Source organism: Uloborus diversus, chromosome 7 (genome assembly GCF_026930045.1).
Source record: "Uloborus diversus isolate 005 chromosome 7, Udiv.v.3.1, whole genome shotgun sequence".
In the NCBI taxonomy this organism is placed as follows: domain Eukaryota; kingdom Metazoa; phylum Arthropoda; class Arachnida; order Araneae; family Uloboridae; genus Uloborus; species Uloborus diversus.
Window position 1 is genome coordinate 158,516,737 of NC_072737.1, and position 27,279 is coordinate 158,544,015.

General features: G+C 31.9%; 2 protein-coding genes across 3 annotated transcripts in view; both read right to left on the bottom strand.

Moving 5' to 3' along the window:
- Positions 1 to 24,513, bottom strand: part of LOC129226238 (required for meiotic nuclear division protein 1 homolog) — a 41,373-nt gene extending 16,860 nt beyond the window's left edge. The window contains exons 1-7 of one of the 2 annotated variants that reach the window (XM_054860838.1): positions 24,327 to 24,513; positions 23,911 to 24,011; positions 22,289 to 22,449; positions 12,144 to 12,328; positions 8,990 to 9,029; positions 4,530 to 4,630; positions 1,978 to 2,075 (exon numbers count right to left, since the gene is read on the bottom strand). In XM_054860838.1, coding sequence (XP_054716813.1) covers positions 1,978 to 2,075; positions 4,530 to 4,630; positions 8,990 to 9,029; positions 12,144 to 12,328; positions 22,289 to 22,449; positions 23,911 to 24,010 — 685 coding nt within the window. In that variant the 5' untranslated portion in view covers position 24,011; positions 24,327 to 24,513. Of the gene's footprint in view, positions 1 to 1,977; positions 2,076 to 4,529; positions 4,631 to 8,989; positions 9,030 to 12,143; positions 12,329 to 22,288; positions 22,450 to 23,910; positions 24,012 to 24,162; positions 24,261 to 24,326 lie in introns of those variants that run through there. The other variant, XM_054860837.1, reaches the window with a different exon arrangement.
- A 471-nt stretch (positions 24,514 to 24,984) lies between these two features.
- LOC129226960 (uncharacterized) lies at positions 24,985 to 26,610 on the bottom strand. The gene has a single exon (XM_054861588.1). It carries the CDS (start codon positions 26,608 to 26,610, stop codon positions 24,985 to 24,987), a length of 1,626 nt encoding a protein of 541 aa, XP_054717563.1.
- Between the last annotated feature and the right edge of the window lie 669 nt (positions 26,611 to 27,279).

Genomic DNA, 27,279 nt, shown 5'->3' on the forward strand with positions numbered 1-27,279 from the left:
AGTATGACTAGATAATAATGGGAAAATCAAATAAAATCAAAACAGCTACAAATTTTCATTCCATACTTTTATTTTATTTAAATTAAAAATTTGAAATTCCTATTACAAGGCAATGTAATAAGAAAAAAATACTTTCATGCTAACTAAATCACGCAAATAATAATATCTGATGATAAAATAATTTTACAATACAGCAATTTTTGAGTACTAATTTCATTTAAGACGATCAGTATATGAGCCGTTCAGAGCTAAGTCCATGAACGATCTGGTTCACTTGAGCTCCGAATGTCTCATGTAAGACGAGCAAGAGCCCAAATGCATTATGTTAAATGAGGCATTCAAAGCTAAAGTGATGGACTTGATCCACTTAAGCTCAAGACGCCTTAAACGTTTAAGGTAGAAATATATTCAAGGCAATACTATTCATACATGTTACTAATCTGTGTTGAAAGTTGGTAGGTAATTGTGTGGACTAAGTTTAAAAGGATTCAAAGAAAATGTTAATTAAGATTTTTTTTTTCTTTTTAACTTTTAATAAATGTAAAATGAAAAGAGCAAAGAGAATAATGTTAAGAGGGCCCTGTTGTGTTGATGCTTAGTTTGATTCATTTGCTTTTTTTTTCTCTGAAAAGTTCAACTGCAATGCCTATTTTTTTTTATAAAACATAATTTAATCATTCTAGGCATCTTTTACTTGTTTTTTTTTTTTTTTCTTTTTTTAAATTATACTTACTTACTTATTTCAGAGAGGGTAGAGATAACGATATTCTATTATAATGTGCATGCAATTGAATTTTATTTGAAATGGAGTAAGTTCACTATCTCAAACATGAAGCTTCTTTTTTTAGGGGGGGGGGGGCTTTTTTTAATTTCTGGTTGGCATAACATGAATTTTTAAATACTAAAGAAAACAAGGGAAATATGATTAAAAAAAAAACAGATACCTAAAAAAATACAGCAATCCGTTACAATTATCTGTGTCTCTTTTTCATGTGAATGTCATGTGTGAGCACAAAAATGAACAGTAGCGAGAGGGAAAGCCTGCTTTGACAAGAGAATTTCTTCTTTTATTCACTGCAGAAGAAATATTTTGAAAAGACCTGTCTCAATCCTTCAAAGGGCTTCAACATTGAAGAATGAACTCTTTTCAAAATCCATGATCGCAAGTGGAGATCATTTACAAAAAAATCATGATCCCAAAAACATTATCTTGAAGAAATTGCTGGAAAATAGCAGTCATGATTTTACTGACAGGTTCGATCAATAACTCTAAATAAAAACCAAGTTCATTTTAACCTTCTTGATTTAAACTTAGATTCTGGTTAGGTCTGGGCTCTCAATAACAAAGTTTGACTACCTTATCATTATTGAATTCATTGTCATTTTAAAAAGGAAAAGGGTTCATCCTATAGCAAACTATAGAGGTAAAGAAAAAAGAAATATTTTTTCTCCCAGTAGTACTTATCAAAAAAAAAAAAAAAACAATAAATAAATAAAACAATTACATTAATTTAATTTTGAAAAAAAGCAAGAACACTTTAATAAATACAAGAATAGATTCTATCAACTTGACATGAGCATTTTGTTGATTTACTAAGCTTATCATTTTACTTATAGGTCAACATTTTCTACTAATTTTGTCAAAAGCGCATACATACATAAATGCATACAAATAAATCATTTACAATTAATAACAATTATCTGTACAATAAGTATGTATTTAAAAGTAGAGTAAAAATCAGAATTGTTTTCCAATGACTAAGCATGAAGGTTACAGTCCGAAAGCATGACAGTAATTATTCTGAATGAATCATCAGCAGTAAGATTCAAAACAAGAGATTTAAAAATCTCATAATAGATAAGATTTAAAACAAGACATAAGATTTAAAACAAGATTACAGTTTACTTATCAAGGTATTATGTGCATAAAAGCTGACATTAATCAAAAAACACTGCATACAGTAAAAAATAACAGACCTGAGAGTGCCATGCTGTTGGAAAACGCATATGTGTAGAGATCAGTTTCTTTTTCAGAATTTAGCACAATACTTCCTCCAGAAAATTTAGTTTCTTTCCTGTTTAGAAAAACAAGTTAATGCTCTAATATAGAGTTAAGCAGTACAAAATTTTCACATTACTAACAGCAATTGCAAGATATTTTTAAGAGTGGAGCATTTTGTTTTTGAAGAGAGATTACAGTCAGACCCTGATTTAAAGAATTCACCTGGCCTGAGATTTTATACGTTAAATCGGGGTTATTCGTAATATTGGGGTGTGAATTTTTTTTTTTTTTTAATGCATTTACCTTTCCTAAAAAGGTAATAAGCAACTGTACAAAAATATCCATAATTAGAAAGTGCACACTTTTTTATTCAGCATTAAACGACTTATTACACGCTAGTTAATCTGAAATTCTTAACAACTGAGTAATAGATGTTTCACAATTTCCTTGACATTCGACTTGAGATATTTTTCTTTCGACTTTATGGAGAGAAGAAAATACTATGCGTTTTGCAGCCTGTTGCATGAGATATGTTTTCAGTTTCCAGGCCATGTAATGCATTTGAAAAACACGACAAGCAATTTTCAGCAAAGTTCGAGTAAGTTTGATGTTGCCATGGCTCCGAAAAAAAAGTAGCTTATTATCTATTGAAATTAAACATAAAATTAGCTAATCTAAGGTAATGTATGTCCAAATAACTTCTGATTGTCAAAAATATCAAGATATAAACAAGATACGAAAAGATTGAACTTACAAACACAGGAAGCAATTTTTCGTGATGCTGCATATCAAACACAAGTTCAGGAAATTGCACTGATGAAATATTCTTGAAAAATATTTAAGCACAATTCAATGATTGTCTACCAATTCCAAGCACTAAAAACATTTTCACGTTTTTTTATATTGTTTTATTCAAGGTTTTAAAACTTTTTCATTTTAAAAATTTTTGTTTCAAGCACTTTTCAAAGTTTTTCAAGGCCGTACAATTTTTGGAAAAATATCGGTAGAACTCTGCTTCGATTTGACCTCATAACTCCTCTCCCAAACCTCTCCATTAGCTAGATTTCCATGCTGCAATGGTTGAAGGAGGAGTTATGATGTCAATCTGTAGTGAAATAATACGGGAAATTCAGGTTCAATAGAAAAAGGCGTGAGTTTGGGTGTAACAGACATCAGCGCACAGTATTTAACATAATGAAAACTTTTAAAATCTGATTTTTAAGTAAATACAATATAAAAACAGACTAATTGGACCAAAATAATAAAAAAGCGGTATAAAACGGACTTCACCCTAAAAACCGGAAAAGCGGACCATTTGGGAATCCTGAAGTTACCAAATACATTCCTTCCAGTAAATATTAAATGGCTACAATTCTGACTCACCAGATAGTAGCCGAAAAAATAAGGAAACATACTCAATCTATTTAGTTTGATTTGCAAATGCCTATGCTACAGTACGAGACCCCAATTTTGGAATTCCAAAATCCGGAAGACCTGAAAAGGGCAACTTTTTTCCCTTAAAAAAAATCATTTATAAAAGTTAAAAAAATGACCTTTTAGCAATTTCTTGTTGGAAACACAGTACTTTCAGTTCAGCTTTTTTAAAAACTTTTTTCAAAGACATGTTATGCCTAAATACGTGTTTTACTGCATCAATCTTTCAAAATCCCTTTTCAGTGAACGATAATTCTTTTTTTTCTTCTCATAAGTATGCAATACAAAGCTTATTGGGCAAAAGTATGAAATATTTTTAGTCAAAACCTGATTTACTTTTTGTATCAATCAGCACATTGCATAATAACAAAAAGCAACATCTGCGGATAGTACACACACGCCACTGCAAATTACATCCGACTTACTTCTATTTGTATACTTTCATTCAGATTGATCAGAAAATAAAAGAAATTTAGCTTGAACATTAGCGAAACCAGGAAAACGTCACACATTCAGCATAACATGAGTTTTCACTACTTTTTAAGTCAGAATACAAAATCCGGAAAGGTTGCGGTCAAGAGCATTCCGGATTTGGGGTTCTATACTGTACCAGTTGCACAGCCAGGGCAGAGGTTTTAGGGTCAACTCTCAGATTCCCAGAGTGACTGATATTAACACATATTATCAATCTTAACATGGTAGTTTTTATACATATAAAAGCCGTTATGACTAAAAAGCCCACCTAGAAAAGAAATTTCTTACTGCGTGGCTGTATACTAATGAAAAAGACCACACTGCACTATATTTTCCATCTAGCTTGAATCTTTTCACAAAAGTTTCGATTGTTACTCCAGCATCTCTTATGAAATACCAAAACACATTTGCATTACCTAATTATAAGACTTTCTAAGTCTAAAATTTACATTTGTTACTCGTCTATTATTCAACGCAAGTGTACTGAGCAATAAAAATAAAGCATTTTAAAGCTCTAATCCAATTTTAAAATCCAAATTATTCAGTATTTTTTATTCCTTTTCACTTGAACAGCTTTAAAAATTGTAAGCCAAATCTCTTGAAAATATGATATACTTACTCAGAATAAGAGTACTCTAAATCTTCTTTTTCTTCTTTAACCAAATTAAAATCATATGAATTTGTTTCAAATGGTTTCAAAAACTTTAAAATGGACTGTTGCTGCAATAGGAAAGAAACAATTACAAAATACCTTGGTTTCAAGTCTAACTTGCAACATTTAATTGTTTTTCACACTATTTTCTAGCATATATTTTTAGTTTTTCAATATTTTAGGCAGCAGTCAATTGTAGTTTATTGTAAAGGCACAAACCAGTTATGTAGAGGAATGTGGGCAAAGTGAAATAATTAAAATGATTGAAACTTTCAATTGGAAATTTGTTTTGCAAATTACAGTATATAAAGAAAGAACAATGTATTTTATAGCAAAACTTGTACTGAAACATTATTTTTCACTGCTTCTGCAAGCGATAAATAATTGGTGGCGCCAAATAAATATAATGCTTGTTGTTTGTTTCTTAGAAAAAATTAACAGCTGAAAAAAGGTTTGGTTTCAAATAATTTTGTTTGTTTTATCACAGCTAATTAGCAGCGATGTTGTAAACTTTTCTGAAAAGGCATTGGTAAGCACTTTTCTCAATGCTCATTCAATAAATAATAACAATATATAGCAGCGAAATGAACTTATAACTGCAAAGGGATAGTATGGGAAAAATATGATTGATTCAGATAGGATTGCCAACTTCAAAATTATCGCCACTTAGTGTCTGGTGTTAAACCTTTATTATGATTTGATTAAAAAATATTCTCATCATTTTACCAGCTTGCGTTTAACTGTTGTTTTGGGAGAAAATTATATGGTTTTGATTTTTCGATGCTAACAAGGAAGATTAACTTTAAATAAACTCTTATTTACTGTTTTTATTTCCTTTGGATGTCTATGTTTTGAAAAATGCAATTTTTTATCATCCCATATGAGAATCATATTTTATTCTTTTTTCAAGCTAACTTTGCTTTATTAGGATGCAAATAAATGAAAAGTCTCTTTATTTTTGTTAGAACGCTAGATAAAATTAAAGTCACGCTCATTTCAAGTTTTTAAAGCAAAATTTCATTTTCTTTTATGAGTCAAAAAATAAAATGCAGAATCAATGGTTTAATTTTATTTATTTATTTATTTATTTATTTATTTATTTATTTTTTTGCTTAAACTGTGTCTACAGATATTAATGATATGTTTATCATAGGACTCTAAAATGCAATTTTAAAATAATTTTATCAAAAATATTTCTTTTACAAGCTGTTTTTATACTTTTGATGCCTTCACTTTGAGGATTGCGATCTCTTTGCATCCACTATGAGTATCGGATTTTTCGAATTTTTAATGTTTAGTACGCTTTGTTAAGAGGTAAAGAAATAAAATCTCTTCTTATTTTTGTGAAAATCACGGAATTCATAAGATTTAAACGAAATTCTGTGCTTTTTAAGAGTGTCTTGGGTCAAAAAGGTAAATGCTGAACCATTGTCTGATTTTTTTTTGTTACAATTATTTTAAATACTGTACAGAAATACTTCTAGTATAATTTAACATAATGTAGAATGGTTGATAAATATTGATACTTGAGAGAGCGATGCCACCCCCCCCCCCCTTTCCTCGCCAAATACTAGAAAAACACCCCAGAATGATATTCTCAACATAGAAGAGGAAAACACTCAACTTTAAGTTTTAATGATGCAGTTTGTACCATCTCTAAATTCTAAAATTTCCTTTTAACAAAAAGAAACATATATATATATATATATATATATATATATATATATATATATATATATATATATATATATATATATATATATATATATATATATATATATTTAAAATTATTTGATTTTTCATAAAATTAATTCATTTTTCACAAAATTATTTGAGTTTTCACAAAAAACGGACCCTGTGAAAAATCCTGGACAGACCCCTGATAATGCTGACCAACTGACTTCTCATAACACAAACATTTCGATAACAAAAGTACAGTAAAATTGGTCTTGTATTTTCATACTTTTGCTTATGCAAAATCCTTACACAGAATTAAGAAAAAATTCATGGATATAGATGATTTTGAACCCCAGGGGCTTAGTGGTAATGAATCGAGCTTCCATGCCACAAACCCGGGTTTGATTCTTAAGACTCAGCCGTTAAATAATAACTTATATTATATACTTATTTTAAATAAAATAAGTAACTATACTAAAATAAGTAACTATTACTATATACTTACATTAAATAAAATAAGTAACAAGTGTGCTCAGGTTTCGCGTTCAGCTGATCACCTAATGGGAACATCTGCCTTGAAACTCAAAGTTCTCATCAAAGTAAAGATTCAATATCGTTTTAGAGTTTACTAAATGTTTTGTATCAGTCAACATTATATTTTCTTCCTTGCTCTGAAGTACATCGGTATCATCAAGCGCTTTTCTGACAGCCATTGAAGAGGCAAATTTGGCACTGAGATTTCCTCATCTCCCGAGACCAATTCCTTTACTTCTTGGTGCTTCTCTATCAATTTTTTTCGCATGATGTCCAAAATTTTGATTTTATAAAACAGCGATAGTGATTTTATTAAAGGATGGTTTTAACATGTTTTGATATTGCAAAGATTCTGTTCTTCTAGATTTGATTTTTAAAAGCGGCTGATTTTATAATCCAGTGATTTTATTAGTGGCGAGTACTGTATTCGTTTCATTATAATTCTTTTATGCCTTTAACTACTCAATCGATCATTATGAAATCTTGTATACATGTTGTCAGGGGTGCTGCTGTGAAACTAGGGTAGTTTTTGTTTAGAAAAAAAGTATTCCGTGATTTTTAATCCAATTTTAAAGAAAATCATAAATTTGAAAAAATTTCATCGAAAAAATGTTATATTTGCTTGGTTTTTGCAGCATGTTAAAAAAATTCTGCACAATGTGAAATTTACACAAAGTTTGAGGGATAAATAGGATAAATAGAACACTCCTTAACTCTTTATTTTAAGTTGACTTCATATTCTAAAACGAGGCTTTATTCATTTTAAAGTGTTGCCTGCGGTTTCTGGTCACAGAATTGCTGTGAGCTCAGTTTTAATTAATGTGAATAAAATCATCGAGAACAAAAATCTGTTGCCATTTTTTTCTCAAGTGTAAATAAACGAATAAAATTCTTGTTTTTGCTTTGAGGCTTTTCCTATATCAGGAGATTTAAAAACTTGTCCCCTTTTGGTTATTTTTCTGCAATTTATAAATATTTTTGTACTGCCGGCAGAAGATGATCAAAGATTTCAGTAGCATTAAATGAAAACTTTTATTATTTACTTTGTTCTAATTGTGAATTATAAATTTAGTGTAAACTTTGTATTAGAATTATTGATGCTGATAAGGATTTTGAGGAAATGACATCGTTAATCTAATGGAGACTTTTAGAGAACTTATTCAAAGGGGAAATTTTTGGAAGCTTTTTTCCCCATTTCTGATAGTGATTAAAAGGAGGAATTTTAATGTTATTTTGATGTTTTACTCTCATTCTAAAAGGGATTTTTCAAAATATTATCTTTATCAAAATAGTTTTAGTGGGACTGTTGGTGTTATTTGAAAACTGTTCCTTTTATTCTAATACGGAATTTTAAAAACAGATGTACTTATCATAATGGAAATTTCAAGGAATGTTTTTCTTTTTCTAATGAAGAGTTTGGGGGAACTAATGGGGATTTTTAGGGGCTGTGGCCTGAACTCTCATAGAGATCTTTAATAACTATTGTCCCCAGTCAAGCAAGGATTTTTAGGGACTAATATTGAGATTGTACTGGAGATTTTGGAGGACTACTGTTCTAATTCTAATGATGATTCAAAGGGTTTGTTGACACTATTATGATGCTGTTGTCTTTATTCTAATGATCCTTTTATTAGTATTTCTCCTTATTCATTCGGGTATTTTGATTTTTAGAGGAGTGTAAACTTTATTAATGAAGTTTTCTCCTACAAATGGCAATTTTTAGCGACAAAGGCTCAAACTGTAACGGGGATTTTTAAAAACTGTTGGCATTATTCCAACATATGGCAACATTTCATTATTTATTTTCTTTTATTTAACACTGGTTGCTGAACACACGTCATTTGACTTAACTTTTATTTTCCAGGTAGACCAGGCAACTCAGCTAGTTATAAATATACAACTGATATAAGTGCAACACAGTGTTTTACTTTCAATACACACTCCTTTTAATCACATGATTCCCCTTATCTTCTGACACATATTATAAAAGAACAAACACATTTCTGACCAACTGCATAGAAATGCTACAAATTGCAATTTTCAAGCAAATTTGAGGCAGTTTTCATCACGTTATATTGCTTCAACTGAGCAATTCCTTATTAATCATCACGCAAATTAAATTTTATATTTTAACAGAATGTTGATTTAATATTTGGAAAGTTTAATTCTGTTAAAGAATCATTAACTTAATACAAGCAAACATTTGTTTTTCTTACCTCTAGATCTGGAACATTCCAAAAAACAACACTTCCTTCACTGGAAAATAATATATTTTTATTAGCTTTAAAATGTCATAGTGCAAAATATTTCAAAAAAAAAAATTTCTTTTCAGTCACACTCAATTGAAACTATGATTTTTGATGCACGTTTGAAAAAGTTTTCTAATAAAATTAAATTAAAAATTGTAGGAGCTCTTTCTAAATGGTATTTGTATTTTTTAAATTATTCACAAATGAAAAGAGTTTCGTCACATACAACAATGTAATATATAGCTCGACACAATATAAAGATAATTGAAAAACTGACACAGAACAAAAATATTATTTTTGCACTATTTAATTAAGTACACTTTTTAATTAATTATTTTACATAACATGAAACAATAGTACTCTGACATTGACTCTGTTTACAAGATTTTCTTTTATTTTTTTAAATTTGAACTTTTAAAATTTAGAGCACCATAATCCTCCAGTTAAATCAAACTAATCAGTATTTTACCATCCTCAAATGATGTATCAATTTTATCTGCAAAGGTGTTCCTAAATGTAAAGGAGCGAGGGTCTTTCCCTCTTTTGAAAAGTGATCAATATATTTTCAAAAGTGAAGGATGATACAATTTGATGGGAAGAAGATAAAAAGCAATGAAATAAACAAACTAAATGAGCTGATCTATAAATAGAATTAATAAACTAATTGTCTCCGAAAGGATGTTTAAGCCAAGTTTTGCATGCCTAAAACAGTTTTTGAACTTTTTGCCAAACTAAATATTATGTGTGTATGAATAAATGACACATAAAATCATTAAAAGTATATCTATTAGTATCACATTTAGCATGACTGTCATGTTTGGAGATTTTCACAAGTTGCTTTAAAAGAAAAAGTACCTTTTTAAAGTACCTTTTTATTTCCACGGTAAATATAAAATTGCTTCTGAAATCTGACTGCTGAAAACTTATAATTAAGTAGAGTTGAAACTCACATGCTTATTTTTAACTCATGATAACAAACAATAATTTCAGTTTAATCTTTCATAATTCTATGCTAGTTTAATCCACATTTTATTGAAGAAATAAAATACTGAGCAATGACTTGTGCTGCCGTGTCCAATTTATTCTACTGTTCTACAATGAATTCAACCTGATGTAGGCTTTTTTTTCCCTTAAATACAGAGAACTATCCAATTTGAGAAAATTACTTGATTTTTTTTTTCTATTTTTTATTGTAAAAAAATCTTAAATTAATTAAGAAATTATAAAAAATGTTAAAAAGGTAAATAGTCTATTACTTTTACAAGTACTTGAAAAATTGTTTCATCAAGATGGTTTCAAATAAATTTCCTGTAAAAATGATAAAAGCAACATTCACAAAACACAAAACTAACACACTCATGTATCAGAGTTACAGGGAGCCCTCTATTGAACACAAAAGAAGTGAGTTTATAGATGAAGAAGTTCTTTCATCCAGAACCACTTATTTTTGCTATGAAAGAGGGGTTTTTGTAACCTTGAAACACGTGTATACAAGCATTTAGAAAATTTGTACATCATTATAGTGTGCAAGCCAGGTCCAAAAATGGGGGGGGGGGGCATTTGATACATAGTTGCATTGTAAGCTGTAGTGTAGATTGTGGAAAAGCGTTTAAGCACCATGTCGCACATTTTGGGTTTTACATATCGGGATAGGATATTTTTGGATCAAATGATACAATACGGCATATTGTTGATTTTAGAGATGGTCATTTAAAAGCCATTTTTTACTTATTGCAGTACAGAAAAAATGGGTCTGGAAAGGCCCAGAATTTTTGTTCATAGAATTATTTATCCGTCTTCTGGTGATTTTTAAATCCAATATTTTCACCCCTGTACCAATAAATTGGTACGGGATGAAAAAAATGAACTTTTAAATAATAAGAAAAGAAAATACGATAATGCCATACATTTAAAAATCACCGACAAAGATGGCTAGATAATTCTATAAACAAAAATTCTGGTTCTTTCCAGACCCATTTTTTCAGAACGGCAATAAGTAAAAAATGGCTTTTAAATGACCATTTTTAAAATTAACAATATGCTGTACTGTATCATTTGATCCAAAAATACCCTATCCCGACGGTACTTCCTGCTTCCGGTGTAGTCACATGTACCACCCAAAATGTACGGCATGGAGCTTAAATGCTTATCCCTAATCTACACTACAGCTTACAATTTAACTATAGGTGTATCAAATGACCCCCCCCCCCCTTTTTGGACCTGGCTTGCGTACTATTAATACTTTTAGTTACAGCACACAAGCATTATTTTATTTTTTAACTTACACCTAGCTAACTTTACATAGAAAAAAACAATTTTAAATTAAATTAAAATTCATTATTTGCCAGTCATGTAATTTTACACTGATACTGCAGGATTTTTAGAAGGATGAAATTGACCTTCTTGCCTCCATTCTGCAATGGATTGCTTATTATAGCAAAATTTATGTTTCAGAAATCTATCAAAAAAGTCTTTTACCAATATATGTCAACAAATGTATTTGTATAAAACCTCTTTTGAAAATTTATCAGGATTCATTGCACACTCCAGGAAGGAATAAAATGTTTACTTATTCATTTTATTACAAGGTTTTTATCTAATTTTTTGTACATAAAAAGAAAAAAAAAGTTAAATATTTTCTTAAACAATATTTAAAACAAGTTCAAATTAACAGCTCAAAAGTAAGTCCATTCTATTTTCAGGGTAAATGAAAGAGACATGAAAATCTCACATCTGGTATTTTAAACATTTTAATTTTTTTAACACACAAAATATTAAATGAACAAATGAATAAAACAAAGTTATAACAGAACTGGAGATATCATTTATCCTTTTAAAGTGACGATAAAAAGCAAGAGCAAAACTTCCACAGATGAAATTTTAAACTAAAATGTAATAGCAAAATAGCTAGACGAAATAATTTTCCCAAGTGTTTACGAAGCTTTACTTTTCAATGATTATACCTATTTAAAAAAATCAAATAACATGACAACCTTCTCCTGCTGTTTAAATTTCAGGATTCTTATTATCTTTGAGCTGAGACATAGTGCAGTGACTTATAAAAAAAAAATTGATATAGAAAATTCTTTTATGTTGGTAAAATAAGTACTTACTAGTTTACCTAAAAAAATAGATATGTCGAGGTTCTTCTTTCCCCAAAGTATATTTAGCACAAACATGAATCACATCTGCAGCATCTTCTGGTAATGAAAGACGTTCATACAAGCCTTGCCTCTCTAACTCTCTTGATAATAATTTCATGTCATATTCTTCAGCAGAACTGTAAGCAACTGTCAGCCACGTTTCCTGGGAAATAATGACAATGGTGCTTAGAAAAACTGACCCTGACAGTTTAACAAAATACAAATATTTTGCAGTTAGGTAGGTGAGTCAAAGCTGGCCAGTGTTCCTCAGCTAGACCACTAAAAAAAATCAGAACTTCATTTATTTTTTTTTTATCACAAAATGGCTGAAGTGCAATGTAAAGCAAGTATCTGCATTGCAAATGGCTGATTTTGAAGAGATTTCCTGCATCATTGCATCATGCATTGATTTCAGTTTTGAAGAGTGGTTCTGATTTCTAAGGGTCATCTTTTCTTTTGGCGAAGACCAATATAATAGCGAATGGTCGAGTAACGCTCCTGACGTCATCAACAATGAAACTCGTCCCACGGTATGATAATTTGATAGTATTTTTTGATGATGTTTGACATGCAGGGAAATGCTTTATTTTGACGAGGCTGAACTGGATCCGGCAACTTAATTGTTTTACTTGTAAGACTGATTTTAGGAGAATGAAGAAACAAAAAGGAGGTCAACAGGGAACGATATCTACTGGAGTTTTGGGTTAATCCACTGGAATAAGGGTTGCATTTCAATTATTAAAACACCACCAGCAGGCAATTGCTTTCTTCAAATGTAGAGTCAATTTTTACCCATCATTACACCCGGGCGATTTTCTAGTAGTAAGATAAAAATATAAAGTATTTGCGCACACAACTCAAAACTATCTGCAGGTATTTAAAACAATATACAGGGTGCACACAAATAACTGAAGGCAAAATTCATTTGTGCATAATTTGCAATCGAGACATTCTTTAGAGTTGGTAGTTTTAGTTTAATTCTATGAACAATAGCGCAGATTATTTTTTGAATTAAAATCTGTTTTATTCTTTGCATTATCAAGATGGATGCTAAACGACAATTATTTCTCGAATTGCATATAAAAGGTAAGCGGAATTGTGATTTTTTTCGAAAATTCAAGTATTTAAAAATGTATCAAAGAGATTAAATGAAATAACTTTAAAATGGTTTAAAGAAACTGCAGGGGTCTGTCCAGGATTTCTCACAAGGTCCGTTTTTTGTGAAAAATCAATTAATTTTGTAAAAATCAAATAATTTTGCAAAAAAAAAAAATTTTTTTTTGTAAAAATGATGTTTTAGAATTTTGAGATGGCTCAGACTGCATCATTGACACTTAAAGTTGAGTGTTTTCTCTCTTTTCTGTTGAGAATATCATTCTTGAGTGTTTTTCTCGTATTCAGGGGTGGTGGTGGGGTGGCATCCCTCTATGGGAGACAGGCACCCCTCAAGTATCAATATTTATCTATCATTCTACATTATGTTAAATAACACTAGAAATGTTTTATGTACAGTATTTAAAGTAATTGTAAGAAAAAAAATCAGGCAGGGGTTCAGCCCAAGCCAAGGGTTTTTGGCCCAAGACACTGTTAAAGAGCACAGAATTTCTTTTAAAACTTATAAATTCCATGATTTTTACAAAAATAAAAAAAGATTTTATTTGTTTACCTCTTAAAAAAGCGTACTAAACATTGAAAATTCGAAAAATCCGATGCCCATAGCGGATGCAAAGAGATCGCAATCCTCAAAGTGAAGGCATCAAAAGTATAAAACGGCTTATAAAAGAAATATTTTTAATAAAATTATTTTAGAATTGCATTTTAGAGTCCTATGATAAACATATCATTAATATCTGGACACAGTTGAAGAAAAAAATTAAATAAATAAATAAATAAACCATCGATTCAGCATTTTAATTTTTATCTCATAAAAGAAAATCGAATTTCGCTTTAAAAACTTGAAATAAGTGTTGTTACAAAAATAAAGAGACTTTTCATTTATTTGCATCCTAATAAAGCGAGGTTAGCTTGAAAAAAGAACAAAATGTGATTCTCATATCGGATGTAAAAAGATTGCATTTTTCAAAATGTAGGCTTCTAAAGAAAAAAAAGGTAAATAAAAGAGTTTATTTAAAGTTAATTTTCCTTTTTAAAATCGAAATATAAAACCCATATAACTTTCTGACAAAATAACAGTTTAACATCACACCGTCAGATGCTAAGTGGCAATAAGTTTGAAGTTGATAACCCTATCTGAAGCGACCATATTTTTCCCACACCCATACTATCCTTTGCAGTTCTAAGTTCACTTCGCTGTATATTATTGTTGATTAAATCATGAGCAGGGAAAAAAGTGCTTATGATGCTTTTTCAGAGAAGTTTACAACAACACCGCTGTACAAAACTAACAAGCAAAATTATAAACCAAACTGACTTTCAATTTCTTTCAAAGAAACAAACAAGCATTATATTTATTTTGCGGTAGTGGTTATTTATCGCTTACAGGACCATCACAAGAGTGTCCTTTTTTTTGCAAAGTAAGCAAATTTTGTATATGCTGATCCCTTAAATGTAACTTTTAAAAAGTTCAAATATGATCGTTTTATACAGGGAAATATGCATTATTTTGATTCGAGATTTGCTCTTTCAATTAACAATTTGCGAAAGATCCGTCTCTGTTTATCAGAATTTTGTGAAGAGTCCGTTTTGGTTGATCAGATTTTTGTGAAGGGTCCGTTAACGGACCAAATTTCCTCTAGCCTGAACAGGTAGTGTAAAAGTAAGGCATAGTGGTGGAAGAAAACGCAGTGTACGAACAAAATAATTAATAAAATGTGTCCTTGAAAGAATTCCAAGAAATCCTGCACAATCTGCCAAAAAATTTCACGAGACATAAATGTATCAAAAAATATGGTTGGAATCATCATAAAACAGGATTTAAAAAAAAAAATTTTGAAAAAAAAAATAGAACCGACTTCAAAATTGCTCTAAAAAGTGAAAAATAATTTTATTCTTTAAACACCATCGATAATGCTTTTAAACATAATTTTTGAAGTTGGGACAAAAACAAAACTTAAAATCCAGTGTAACCATGCTTCGTTCATATTTTTTTTTTCAGAAAAGCATCCAAAATTATGAACGAAACATTTATATCGCTATTCAAATATGCTGTCATCAATGCATAATGTATGTGATAGTGAAGAAACTGGTCCTGGTTAAATTTATAGTTGTATTTGAGTTATGGCTGTGAATGATTTTATCTATCGTTTTTGTGCCAACTTCAAAAATTATGTTTAAAAGCATTATCGATGGTGTTTAAAGAATAAAATTATTTTTCACTTTTTAGAGCAATTTTGAAGTCGGTTCTATTTTTTTTTTTCAAAATTTTTTTATTTCATTCTTTTTAGTGTAAATGTAAGTATTTCAGAAATAATAAGAAGTTACCATCACGAAACTTCACATTTTTTTCTTAAAAATGCTCCATACTAAAAAAAAAAAAAAAACTATTGACACGCGTTAAACTTTAAGCGATTGGCACTAAAAACTTATCTTTGTTCCTCTCTGGAAATCATGCGTAGTTAATTTAACTATAACCATTTAAGTATTACGTTTTTCCTAACTAATTTACATTCCACAGCATCTAAGTTGCTCATGATACAATCCTGTATTTTCTTACTTAGCCCCGATCATCTGTTATCGGCATAGATGATAACGATAAAAATACTACAGAGTAGTTGAGTCAAACCTAATGATAGCATTGTGAAGGCTAAGCAGATCCTAATCACTGCATCACCTCGCTTCCAGGTTAGGTTAACCCCTACTATGGAGCAATATTACTGAAGAAAGGAAGATTTTGATAATTCACATAGGGTTACTATAAATCAACAGGATTACTAAAATAAAATTATTTACGCCAAAAATGAGACGACAACGCCAGATTCCCTATGATCGAAATATCCCTCAAAGAAATTTGATGCTTGCTTCAGAGAAGCCTTCATTCAAAATTATCATTACAATTACTATTAATGTTACTGTTATATGGCACCAAACTTTTATAACAATGAGTTTCATATTGTCGCGTAGATGAAGATAGCGAAAACAATGTGAAAGCCAAATGAAGCAAATACTCGTTAGTCTCAACTCGAGATCTTTATTCAGAACCACGAATGAACGTTACATCTCCTTATATACAACTTGAGAAAGTGCTGGAACTTTCCAGACTTGGAAAGATACAGAAATTAATAGAAGATTCGAGAAAATACGGGAAACAGTAGAAACGAAATTTTAGTAAAATTCACTTAGTCCTAGTCGGGATTTGAACCCAGGTCGCTCGTGTGGGATGCGAGAATTCTACCACTGAGCCACCGTTATCCACGGATGAAAAGTGCGAACTTCGCTACAATATCATTTAATAGGGAAATTGCATAAAATTTACTGTTTTTTGCCCATATTTTTTTTTCTAAAGAACAAATATGGTCAAACAAAGTAATGGGACCTAAGTTGAGTCATCCCCTATCCATTAAAAAAAGAATCATCAAAATCGGTTCACTAGGTGAGACGCTATGAGTGGACAAACAAAAAAAAAACATACATACGGTATGAATTGATAACCGCCTCCTTTTTGAAGTCGGTTAATTAAAAGCTTACAAGGAAATGACAGTCCATGGATTAACAGAGAAAAATAAAATTGAAAGACTAAGAAAGTGCCAAGAGCTGCTGAAAAGACACACTGCTAATGAAATAATTTTTTCGGATGAGAAATTATTTTTGCAACAAGTATCTCATAATAGGCAAAATAACAGGATATGCAACATCAATGCAGAATATCACTTCAACTAAACTAATTGTTCAAAGGTTCCAGAAACCATTTTCAGTGATGGTTTTGGGTGCTAAGAGCAAGAGAGGAAAACTGCTCCTTCTTTTTATTGAAAAAGGTGTGAAAAAAAAAATATATTATTTACAAAAAAAGTATTAAAATTTCACATGATTCAAGAAGCCCAAAAAGCATCTTAAAAGGATTCATTCATTTCAACAAGATTCGGCACCCGCGCACAATGCAAAGATTGTTCAACAATGGTGCAAACTGAATATTCCATCCTTTATTTCCACAGAAGAATGGCCTGCATCCAGTCTTGATCTCAATCCACTGGACCATTGCATATGGTGATATATCTTTACTAATAATAAAGCTGAAAGTCTCTCTGTCCGGAGGATGTCTGGATGTCTGTAGGATGTCTGTGACGTGCATAGCGCCTAGACCGTTCGGCCGATTTTCATGAGACTTGGCACAAAGTTAGTTTGTAGCATGGGGGTGTGCACATCAAAGTGATTTTTCGAAAATTCGATGTGGTTCTTTTTCTATTTCAATTTTAAGAACAAAATTATTGTAAGATGGAGGAGTAAATTACGAAATTATCATAACGTGGAACCGTAACATGGGCACAAGCCAATTGGCGAGATTCGAAATTATCATAATGTGGAACCGCAACATGGGTACAAGCCAATTGGCGAGAAAATTCACCACACATTATTTGTAAACATACAGGCGAACCAAAAGACCTTTTAATTTTTCTATTACGGGCAAAGCCGTGCGGGTACCACTAGTTACTAATAAAGTTGAAAGTTTCTCTGTCCGGATGTCTGTGACGCGCATAGCGCCTAAGACCGTTCGGCCGATTTTCATAAAATTTGGCACAAAGTTAGTTTGAAGCATAGGAATGTGCACCTCGAAGCGATTTTTCGAAAATTTGATTCTGTTCTTTTCCTATTTCACTTTTAGATAATTTTCCGGAGCAAAATTATCATAAGGTGAAAGAGTTAATTACGAAATTATCATGACGTGGAATCGTAACATGGAAGAGCGAATGAACACAGCCATTTGGCGAGAAATTCACCATACATTATTTGTAAATATACAGGCGAACCAAAAACCTTTTCATTTTCTATTATGAGCAAAGCCGTGCGGGTACCACTAGTGGAGAATAAATTGAAAAACCTAAAACCAATGTCCACAATTAAATGTAAAAATTTATTACTAAAGATATGGAATGAAATTCTATTCTCTGTAGTGCATGCCGCTGCAGAAGCCTTTTTAAAAAGATTGTCATATATGGTTACAGTTAAAGGCGCGAGAACAGAAACCAGTACTTAAACATTGATTAACAATGATGTTACTTTTATCTAACATTTATTTCATCATTATAGAAAAACTTGTATTACAGTAATAAATTTTTTTGAACCGTCAGTTATTTGTGGGCACCCTGTACAGTGGGTAGGTAAAATTTTCAGTAATCTAATGCTTATATTGCTTTCAATCATGTATCCATGAAAGCAAGAGATTAATTTCCATAATTTAACCACAGATTTTCATGATAACCACTGTTTAATATTGACATTAATTTAAAAATTCTGAATGAAGTACATATTTGCAACAAAGGTATCGGCACAGTGGCAAATGTATCTGTGCACGACGTGCGCATGTAAGTCTACATTATACAAATACAAATGTGACGACCAACAACAGGCTCTGGGCCCAGCTAGGCTGGTCCTAGTCAATTAATTAGTCCCCAATGAAGATCACTGGCCCTCTTAAAGTTATCCACCCCCTTGCTCATTACCGCCTCTTCCAGTAAGCTGTTCCAAGTGCCCACAACCCTACTAAAGTAGTAGTTTTTCCTGATTTCCAAGTTAGCCCAAGATTTAAATAGCTTAAAACAATGACCCCTTGTCCTGCTTTCCCCGCAAAAATTTAATCCATTTACATCTTTCATTTTGATAAATTTAAATAACTGAATCATGTCCCCTCTGACTCTCCTTTGCTCCAGGCTATACATGTTAAGCCTATTAAGTCTGGTATAACAATCTAAATCTGAGAGTCCCCTTACTAATTTAGTTACCCTTCTTTGAACCCTTTCCAATACGAAAATATCTTTCTTCAGATAAGGCGACCAAAACTGAACAGCATACTCCAAATGAGGTCTTACTAAACTCCTATATAAAGGCAGAAGAACTTTCTTAGATTTGTTTGAAATAGATCTCTTGATGAACCCAAGCATTTTGTTGGCTTTGTTACTAGCAATACTGCACTGTTGACTAAACTTGAAGTCCTGATTTATAAAGACACCCAGATCCATAACATTTTCTGCCTGATTTATGACTGAACCCTGTAAATGATATCTCATACGCTTATTTCCATGACCTAAGTGTAGCACTTGACATTTCCCTACATTAACTGCCATACCCCATCTATCTGCCCACTTAGTAATATGATCTAAATCCTCTTGCAGCTGTTTTACTTGTTCTTCATTTTCGACAATCCCCATAACTTTTACATCGTCAGCAAAACAATTCATGCTTCCAGAAATATTTTCATTGATGTCATTCATAAATATAATAAACAAAAGAGTCGCTAAAACTAATCCCCGAGGAACCCCACTTAAAACATCACTCCATTTAGAATGATTTCCTTTCACAATTACTCTTTACTTCCTACCAGTGAGCCAATTTCTAACCCAATGTAAAGTTTTTCCTCCTTTTCCTATGTCATCTAGTTTGCTGAGAAGAGCAACATGCGGTACCTTGTCAAAAACTTTTTGAAAATCAATATAAACAACATCCACACATTTTTTGTTATCTAAAGCTGAGGAACCTTGTCATAGAAATGCAATAAATTAGTAGCACAGGATTTACCTTTCCTGAAACCATACTGCAAACTAGTCAACAGACTATTAGTCTCTATGAAATTTATGATCTTAATTTTGATCAAAGTTTCAAAAATCTTACAAATCACTGAAGTCAGACTTACAGGTCTATAATTCCCAGCATTACCTTTAGACCTCTTCTTAAAAGTGGCGTTATGTTAGCCAGATTCCAGTCCTCTGGCACTGTCCCTAAGTTATAAGAAGCATTGAAAATATTTAAAATAACATCCACTAATTCCTCTGCACATTCTACTAAAATTTTTGGATAAATATTATCTGGTTCTGGCCCTTTTTTAGCTCTAGTGAAGACAGCCTGTTTCAAAATATTTCTCAGACTGTAGTATTTCTGTTCAAACTTCAATACAAAATGAAAATGATTAAAACTTCAGAATTTATTTTAGCAAGACCATTACTTTAGCATTACTTATTCTTTCCTATAATTTCCGATTAAGCAACTGTCTTTAACAAATCATCTACCGACTAAAGAACTAACCTAATGAACCTATCGACCGGTGCCTAAACTAGGGCTGTGAAGCTGATTTGTGAGGCCTTTGATATGTTAAACAATCAGGGATGAGAGTGGTCAGAGTGTAAAAAAAAAACGAAATCCAAAAAATTTTTGTAAAATCATGTGGGAAAGAGATGATATCAAAAACAGCATCAAAAAAGCTCCCAGAATGCACAATACCTAAAACTTCACAAAATAATTGGTTAATTTACCAATTTCAAAGGTAAAATGAACATTTTTCCATACTAATAATGCTTTTCCATACTAATAATACTTGGATTGAAATTAGCATATGGCACATAATGTTCTATAGGCATAGTATTCCATTTGAAAAACTATCAGGAAAATGTACTAAACATTAAGTACAAATAGAATGCACTAATTTAACAGTTGTATTAATCTTGTGTTTTGAGGGATATCTAAAAAAGGTATTTAAAAAAGAAAAAAGTGATCTGCACTTTTGGTGACCAGTACTTGATTCTTAGGCAGCCATTTTCAATGAAATGGTAGCCAGTTGGGGACAGGCCACCACTAATAGGTAGCTTCAAAAACAATTAAAAATAAAAATTAGTTTAAGAGCAACAATTAATTTTAACATAAGTGTAAAAAATAACAAATAATTAGTTTGGACAAGATGACAAAATGCATGTCTCAAAAAGTCATCATAAACATGTAAATAAACATTTCCAAATATACTGGGTGTCTGAAAAGTCGGACATATTTTAAAAATTCACAGAAAAACAACAAATCGTCATATTGAATGTGCAGTTTGCGTCATAATACTTTACAGGTACAAGATTTTTTTATGAAATCATATTTAAACAAACTGATGTGTGCCTCACATGACTTCCTTTTACTCCAATTTAATGTCATTTTCCCATTATTGGTAATTTTAATGTGATTCAACAGTTTTCTCTCTAAATATCACCAACAGTGGCTGAATTGAAACCAGATTTAAAAAAAAAAATCGCCAAATTTGTCGCCAAGCAAAATTTGGCGACCAAAAGACTGCCGATATATCAACAAATGTCTGCCAAATTGTAACACCACTTGAGTTTACATCAAAATTAACAATGATTTCCCCCCAAAAAGGGGCAAAAGACCCCCTTAGAAACACCCGAATGCAACCAAAAGGGGAGGTGCTCAACTAGACCCCACTAGGAGTCTACGTACCAAATTTTAACTCTCTAGGACATACCGTTCTTGAGTTATAAGAGATACATACGCACATACATACATACATCACGAGAAAACTTGTTGTAACTAACTCGGTAATCGTCACTACGGATATTTCGCGTGCCTATACCTTCGTAGGCACTTATCCACGTGTGGTCGAGTCGAAAAAAAAGCTCAACATTCATTCAGGGGTGAGCAAAAATGGAAATTAAGGTCGACTTTTGAGAGAAAATTTTTTCGTGACTACAATACTTCCTTTTTTGTAAAAGGAAGTAAAAAACAAAACAAAAAAGTGTAATTATAATTAATAGCTGTATAATCACAGTAAGAACAACAAACCCCTTGTGAGATGTTCACAAACATTATCAAAGTTCCTTTCATTATCAGAGTTCAATATGCGCACCGTATGTTCCTCAAACCACATCTAAACGGTGGGTACTCAAGTTCATCCCATGTCCACAAACGGTACACACATTGAACTCTGGTAATGAAAGGTATTGCTTTCTGTTTAATAAAACCATGAAACATCCCACATGACCCTCAAGTACCTCATCAAACTATAAGGATACAGCAATTACTCAAAATTATTTTTCTTTAACAATGTCATAAGAAATTCTTGAACCCGCAAATTATTATGGCACAAACCGCATATTCATACGGTAATTTGTAGCTTTCCTATGAATTACTTAAAATGTGTCAAGGACTCTTCGGACACCCTGAAAAACAAACAGAAAAAAGTTACCTGGTCAGTACTTTTCTCACTCTTTAAGGTTTTCTTTCTGGGAACCCGTTTTTTTGCTTGGAGAGCGGAAACGCTCTTTTGAACTCCTTCTCTGCTTTCTAAATTACAGATTCTTCCAATGTGTATGTGACGAATTGAGAAGAAGGGCAAAGTTTTCTTCACTATTTAAGTAAATTGTTTTAATTGAGAAAATTATAAAAATAATAATTTAAATCATTACTTCAATGTTTGGTGTTCAATAAACTGTTAAAATGGGGGTGTTTCCTCCTCTTTAGAGACTTTTAGTCATTGATAAATAAAATAACATAGAGCTAGAAAAAAATTTAATTTCCTAACATTTAGTTTTGAATTCATTTAAAAAAATGTCAGGTTTCAAAAACAAAATGTTTCACTGCGTAACATCACAAGTGAAGAAGGCCACCTTGAATTGGAACGCTTGGTTGTCTGTTTTTATTGGAAAAATATCACGTTTTAATGACTTTTTTTTGCTCCAAGCAATTATTGGCAGAAAAAGAAGTGTTAGTTAAACAAAATATTCATTTGGCTAAGTTTGGCAATGTCCCGAAACTTTATTCTGGTAATTCTAACGACTTGTTCACTTGTGATGTAAGCAGCAAAAATGGAAACACAGCGACTAATACATTTCAAAATTATTTTTTTAAGTGAGAAAAAAAAATCAACCCATGTTTTTGACTATGCTCGTTCAGAAAAATTTGTTTTTGAAAAATTTAAAACATTCCAATTCAAGAAATATTCAAACAGTTCTGTACTATACACACACATAAATTACTTTAGAAAATCAACTAATGAAAGCCAAAACGGGGAAAATTCTTCAGCAACAAATGGTTGGTGGCTTACAATTTCAGCAGAAGGAGCTTTTTTTAAGAAAGAAAAGCCACTTTGTTTTAACTCAAAGTGTTAAACAATATTTTTTTAACATGTTAAAGTTGATAATCTTAAATGCATTAATTAATGTATTATATATATGCTCATTAGTTCAATTACCTTTTGCTCATTAGCACTAAGTAGTTCATAAAGGCTGCATCTTGATCTTAGTGGGCCGATTTTTGAATTTTTTTTTGTTTTCGACATTTCAAGTTTATAAATTAATTTTATAGGTGGCAATTAGTAGATAATCTTTTAATCAACATTTTTCTCTTTCGTCACTCTGGTAATGATCAACCTACAAATTCAGATTTTAACTTGAAAAAACTGGAAAATATTTTCAAAATTAAATTTAAAGCAATACAAAATGCCAGCTGTTGGATGGACCCACAGAAAGCTATGCCTTTACAAACGGCTATTGAATAATATAAGCTTATAATGTTGAAAGTATATTGAAACAACAAATTGAATTAAATGCTAATTAATGCAGTTACTTTTTTTAATTATTTGTTATAATTATACAATGTACCAAGGGTGATAGTGGACTCAAGTATAATTTTCTGAATTAATGAGGAAGCTCATTGACGTTCATTAAAAATGATGCAATAAATCACCATACATTGCATCATTTTTGAAAAAACAAAATCAATTACTCATCAACTATCATGAAATTTTCCCTCTAGCTTTGAAGTAAGAACAAAACGATAGTTTACAATTATTTATATTATGTTACTTACCTAGGTAAACTCGTTTAGATTTTGACATTATTCCACTGCATGGCATTAAAGCTTTAATACTACAAGCTGAAATAAATTTTAGCACAGGCATCTTTAGCATCCTGTTGAGAAAAAAATTCATTAGCAAAAAGAGAGAATACTACAGCAAAAATAAAACTAGTTACAAAATCAACTTTTCAATTGAACATTTTATGACGAAAACATTTAAATGTTTCTTTTTCTTTGTGTCGAACATAATTGCAAAATTATTACATCAAAACGCAACCGGGATCAACATTTGTCCATTCACAAGTGATTAAAATTTAACTGAGCACTAGAAGAAAAATAAAAGATGATTTTTGATGTTTTTTTGCCACAAAAAAAAAAAAAAAAAAAAAAAAAAAAAAAAAAAAAAAAACAAGAAAAGAGAAAGTTACCTTTCTTCTTCGGCTACTATTGAAAAGCTTTCGATATAAAAAGAATGTCAGAAGCTAAAAATTGAATAATACAAATGAAAGAACCTTTCATAAGCAGCTTTGTTATTATTATTTATTTTTTTTTTTTTAAAGGTGACAAGAAAGAGAGAACTAAATAAAAATCAAATCTGTTTCACATGCTTTTCGAATTTTTTGTTTTGTTTACCATTGCAGCAACGCAGTTGCCATTGTTGTTACTCAAATAAAACTTCGTAAATCCCGGGTATACAATTTATTGTTGACGACATGACATACACAGGATATAATTCTTAAACATATTAAGCAACTTAAAACGTATAATAATCGTATATAATTAGCTTAGAACCGTAGGACGTATAATAATGACAATTCAAAAGAAAGTAATTCTAAACATTTTCCGTTGCCAGGTTCACTAAACATAACTATAGTAAAAACAGTGTTGCCAAATTATCAAACGAGTTTCAACATACTCCCACCTTTTGTATTGCAAATAAAGCTGGTCGCAATACAAAACTACAATAAAATAAAATACATAATAAATAATTTCAAAATATAACAAAAATGAAAGACAGTAATGAATAATGCAAATAATATTTAACACAATTTTAAAGTCACAGTACGAAAAAAAAATAATTGAAGTCTACAAGTCCAAACGTTGTGGAGGGACTATTCGTCGACCACTGCGGGTTTGTTTCACTGGCTGAGGTACCTCGGTCATGGGAATGAAAATCTCAGCGTCAGGGTTGAGGGTTTTTGGAATAGGAACTGTTGTGGACTCCAAGTATCCAGAATCGATATTAGCTGCCACCTCCTTCCCATTTGCTGCTAGGTCTGATGGCAAATCACTGATTGACATTTCGAGAGGATACAGCCTCTGCAAAGGTCTAACGAGGTAGCCATTAGCAACTCGTAGTTTGGCAATTCTTTGGATACCATCCCTGCCAGGATACAGTTCAACAACACGACCTAATGGCCAGTTCAATCTCTTAGTGTCCTCACATCCTATGAGAACTATTTCTCCCACCGAAATTTCCTGCTGTTTTGATCTAGATTTTGGATTACGTACAAGTTCACCTAAATATTCCCTCTGGAAACGTTTTCGAAAATTATCGCGCAAACTTTGTACATAACGCACTCTTTTTAATAAATGCTGGGAGTCAAGGATGTCCAAGTCATGTGTTTCTGATCCTCTTATGTCTTGTATGAAATGAGCTGGAGTTACAGGTGTCATTTCATTCGGATCGTCCGAGATATAGGTGAGTGGTCTCTCATTAATGACACTTTCTGCTTCGCACAACACCGTGAGCATCTCTTCGTATGTCACGCAAGCCTTTCCCAAGCACTTTCGTAAAATTTGTTTAATGCTACGTACCATTCTCTCCCACCAAAGGAATCTTAGGTAGTCTCTATCTTTGGCAGCTAAAGAGAGTTGAAGAAATGCTTGTTTAATGTCTGCAATTACTCCAATGGCACCACAACGAAATTTACTTATGAGGCGAGGGATTTCACTTAATAAACTTGGTCCTGTACTAAGACAGTCATTTAAGGAGGCATATCCGGGGCGTTTGCATGAAGCGTCAAAGACTGGCCTGACCTTCGTGGTAGCGCTTGATGATTTAACGACTGGATGATGTGGCAAATAATGACAAGCCTTTGAACTTGACATTTCAGCTTCTGTCACCTCCTCTATGATGTTATCATTCTTCCACTGCTGTAAGACACCATCATACAGTTCGTAGTAATTGTCTTTCAAAAGACGCTTAGTAACGGTGCGAAGTCTTGCTTCTGCCTGGTCGTATCCATCATACAAGTGAGGATGTCCTGCTAGCCATGGAAGAGCCACCTCATACCTGTTGCCAGTTTTCCGAATTGTCTCTTGAAAATATGTGACCGTTTCTTCATCTAGCTCCTTAGTTGTTTTCCTCTCAGAGGGATCTGTTATACCCAAAGATTCTAAGTCCCAAATTTTGTGTATCTCTGAGTGATGCATACACAGCGATACCATATTTATGCTGCTCTTCTTTCCTGGACCTAAAACACTCCATCCGAGTTTCGTTTCTACGGCTGTTATACCAGATGGCAGAACTTCTATTCTTCCTGTTAATATTCCTCCCAGAAAGTCAGCACCGATGAGCATGTCAATAGGAGGAGTTTCTGGACCTATGTCTGTTAGTTCAATTCCTCGACGTTTTAATTCTTGTTCTAAATCTGGGTCACGTATGCGAGGCAAAGAAGAACATATCTTGGGCTGGTCCAAAATTGACATGTTGCACGAAAACCTTCTATCGATACTCTGAACGTTGATGTCATAGCGACCATGTTTAACTTCAGCTGTTTGCTTACCACCAAATAGTCCTTGGGACAATAACTCTGTACCTGAAGGTTTTAACCTTAACTCTTTAACTACTTGGTTGGTCACGTAAGATCGCTGTGATCCATCATCAAGGAGGGCTCTGACATAAATTTCTTGATTTCCATTTCTTAAACGTATCAATATTGTTTTCAAATATATAACCTTCTGAGGTGTAAGTTCCGTAAATAAAGTGGACGTATTCACTTCTATCTTTGATTCATTAGGGAGTTGAACCTTATTTTTTCTAGGCAATTCGGGGCACAAGATTACGTAGTGTCGCTTTCCACATACAAGGCAATGAATATTACTGCGACAGTTTTTCGCCATGTGTCCAATCTTCAAGCACACCAAGCAGCAGCGTCTACGTATTACAATTGATTTTCTTTCTTCTGTACTCATTGAGGCAGCTTTATGACAGTCTTGACTGTCATGACGTTTCTGACAAAAAATGCACTCAATCTTACAAGGCCTTTCGTAAGAAGATATTAAAGTCATTGCTGTAGGTTCATCTTTGCTTGAAGATTCCTTCTTACCTTTTACGGGTTGACCAAAAGCTCTTTCAGCTAAAGCCCGATGTTCTTC

Excerpts from the sequence above, each read along its gene's own strand:
- LOC129226960 (XM_054861588.1), bottom strand. The coding sequence starts at position 26,610 with ATGTCAATTTTGGACCAGCCCAAGATATGTTCTTCTTTGCCTCGCATA.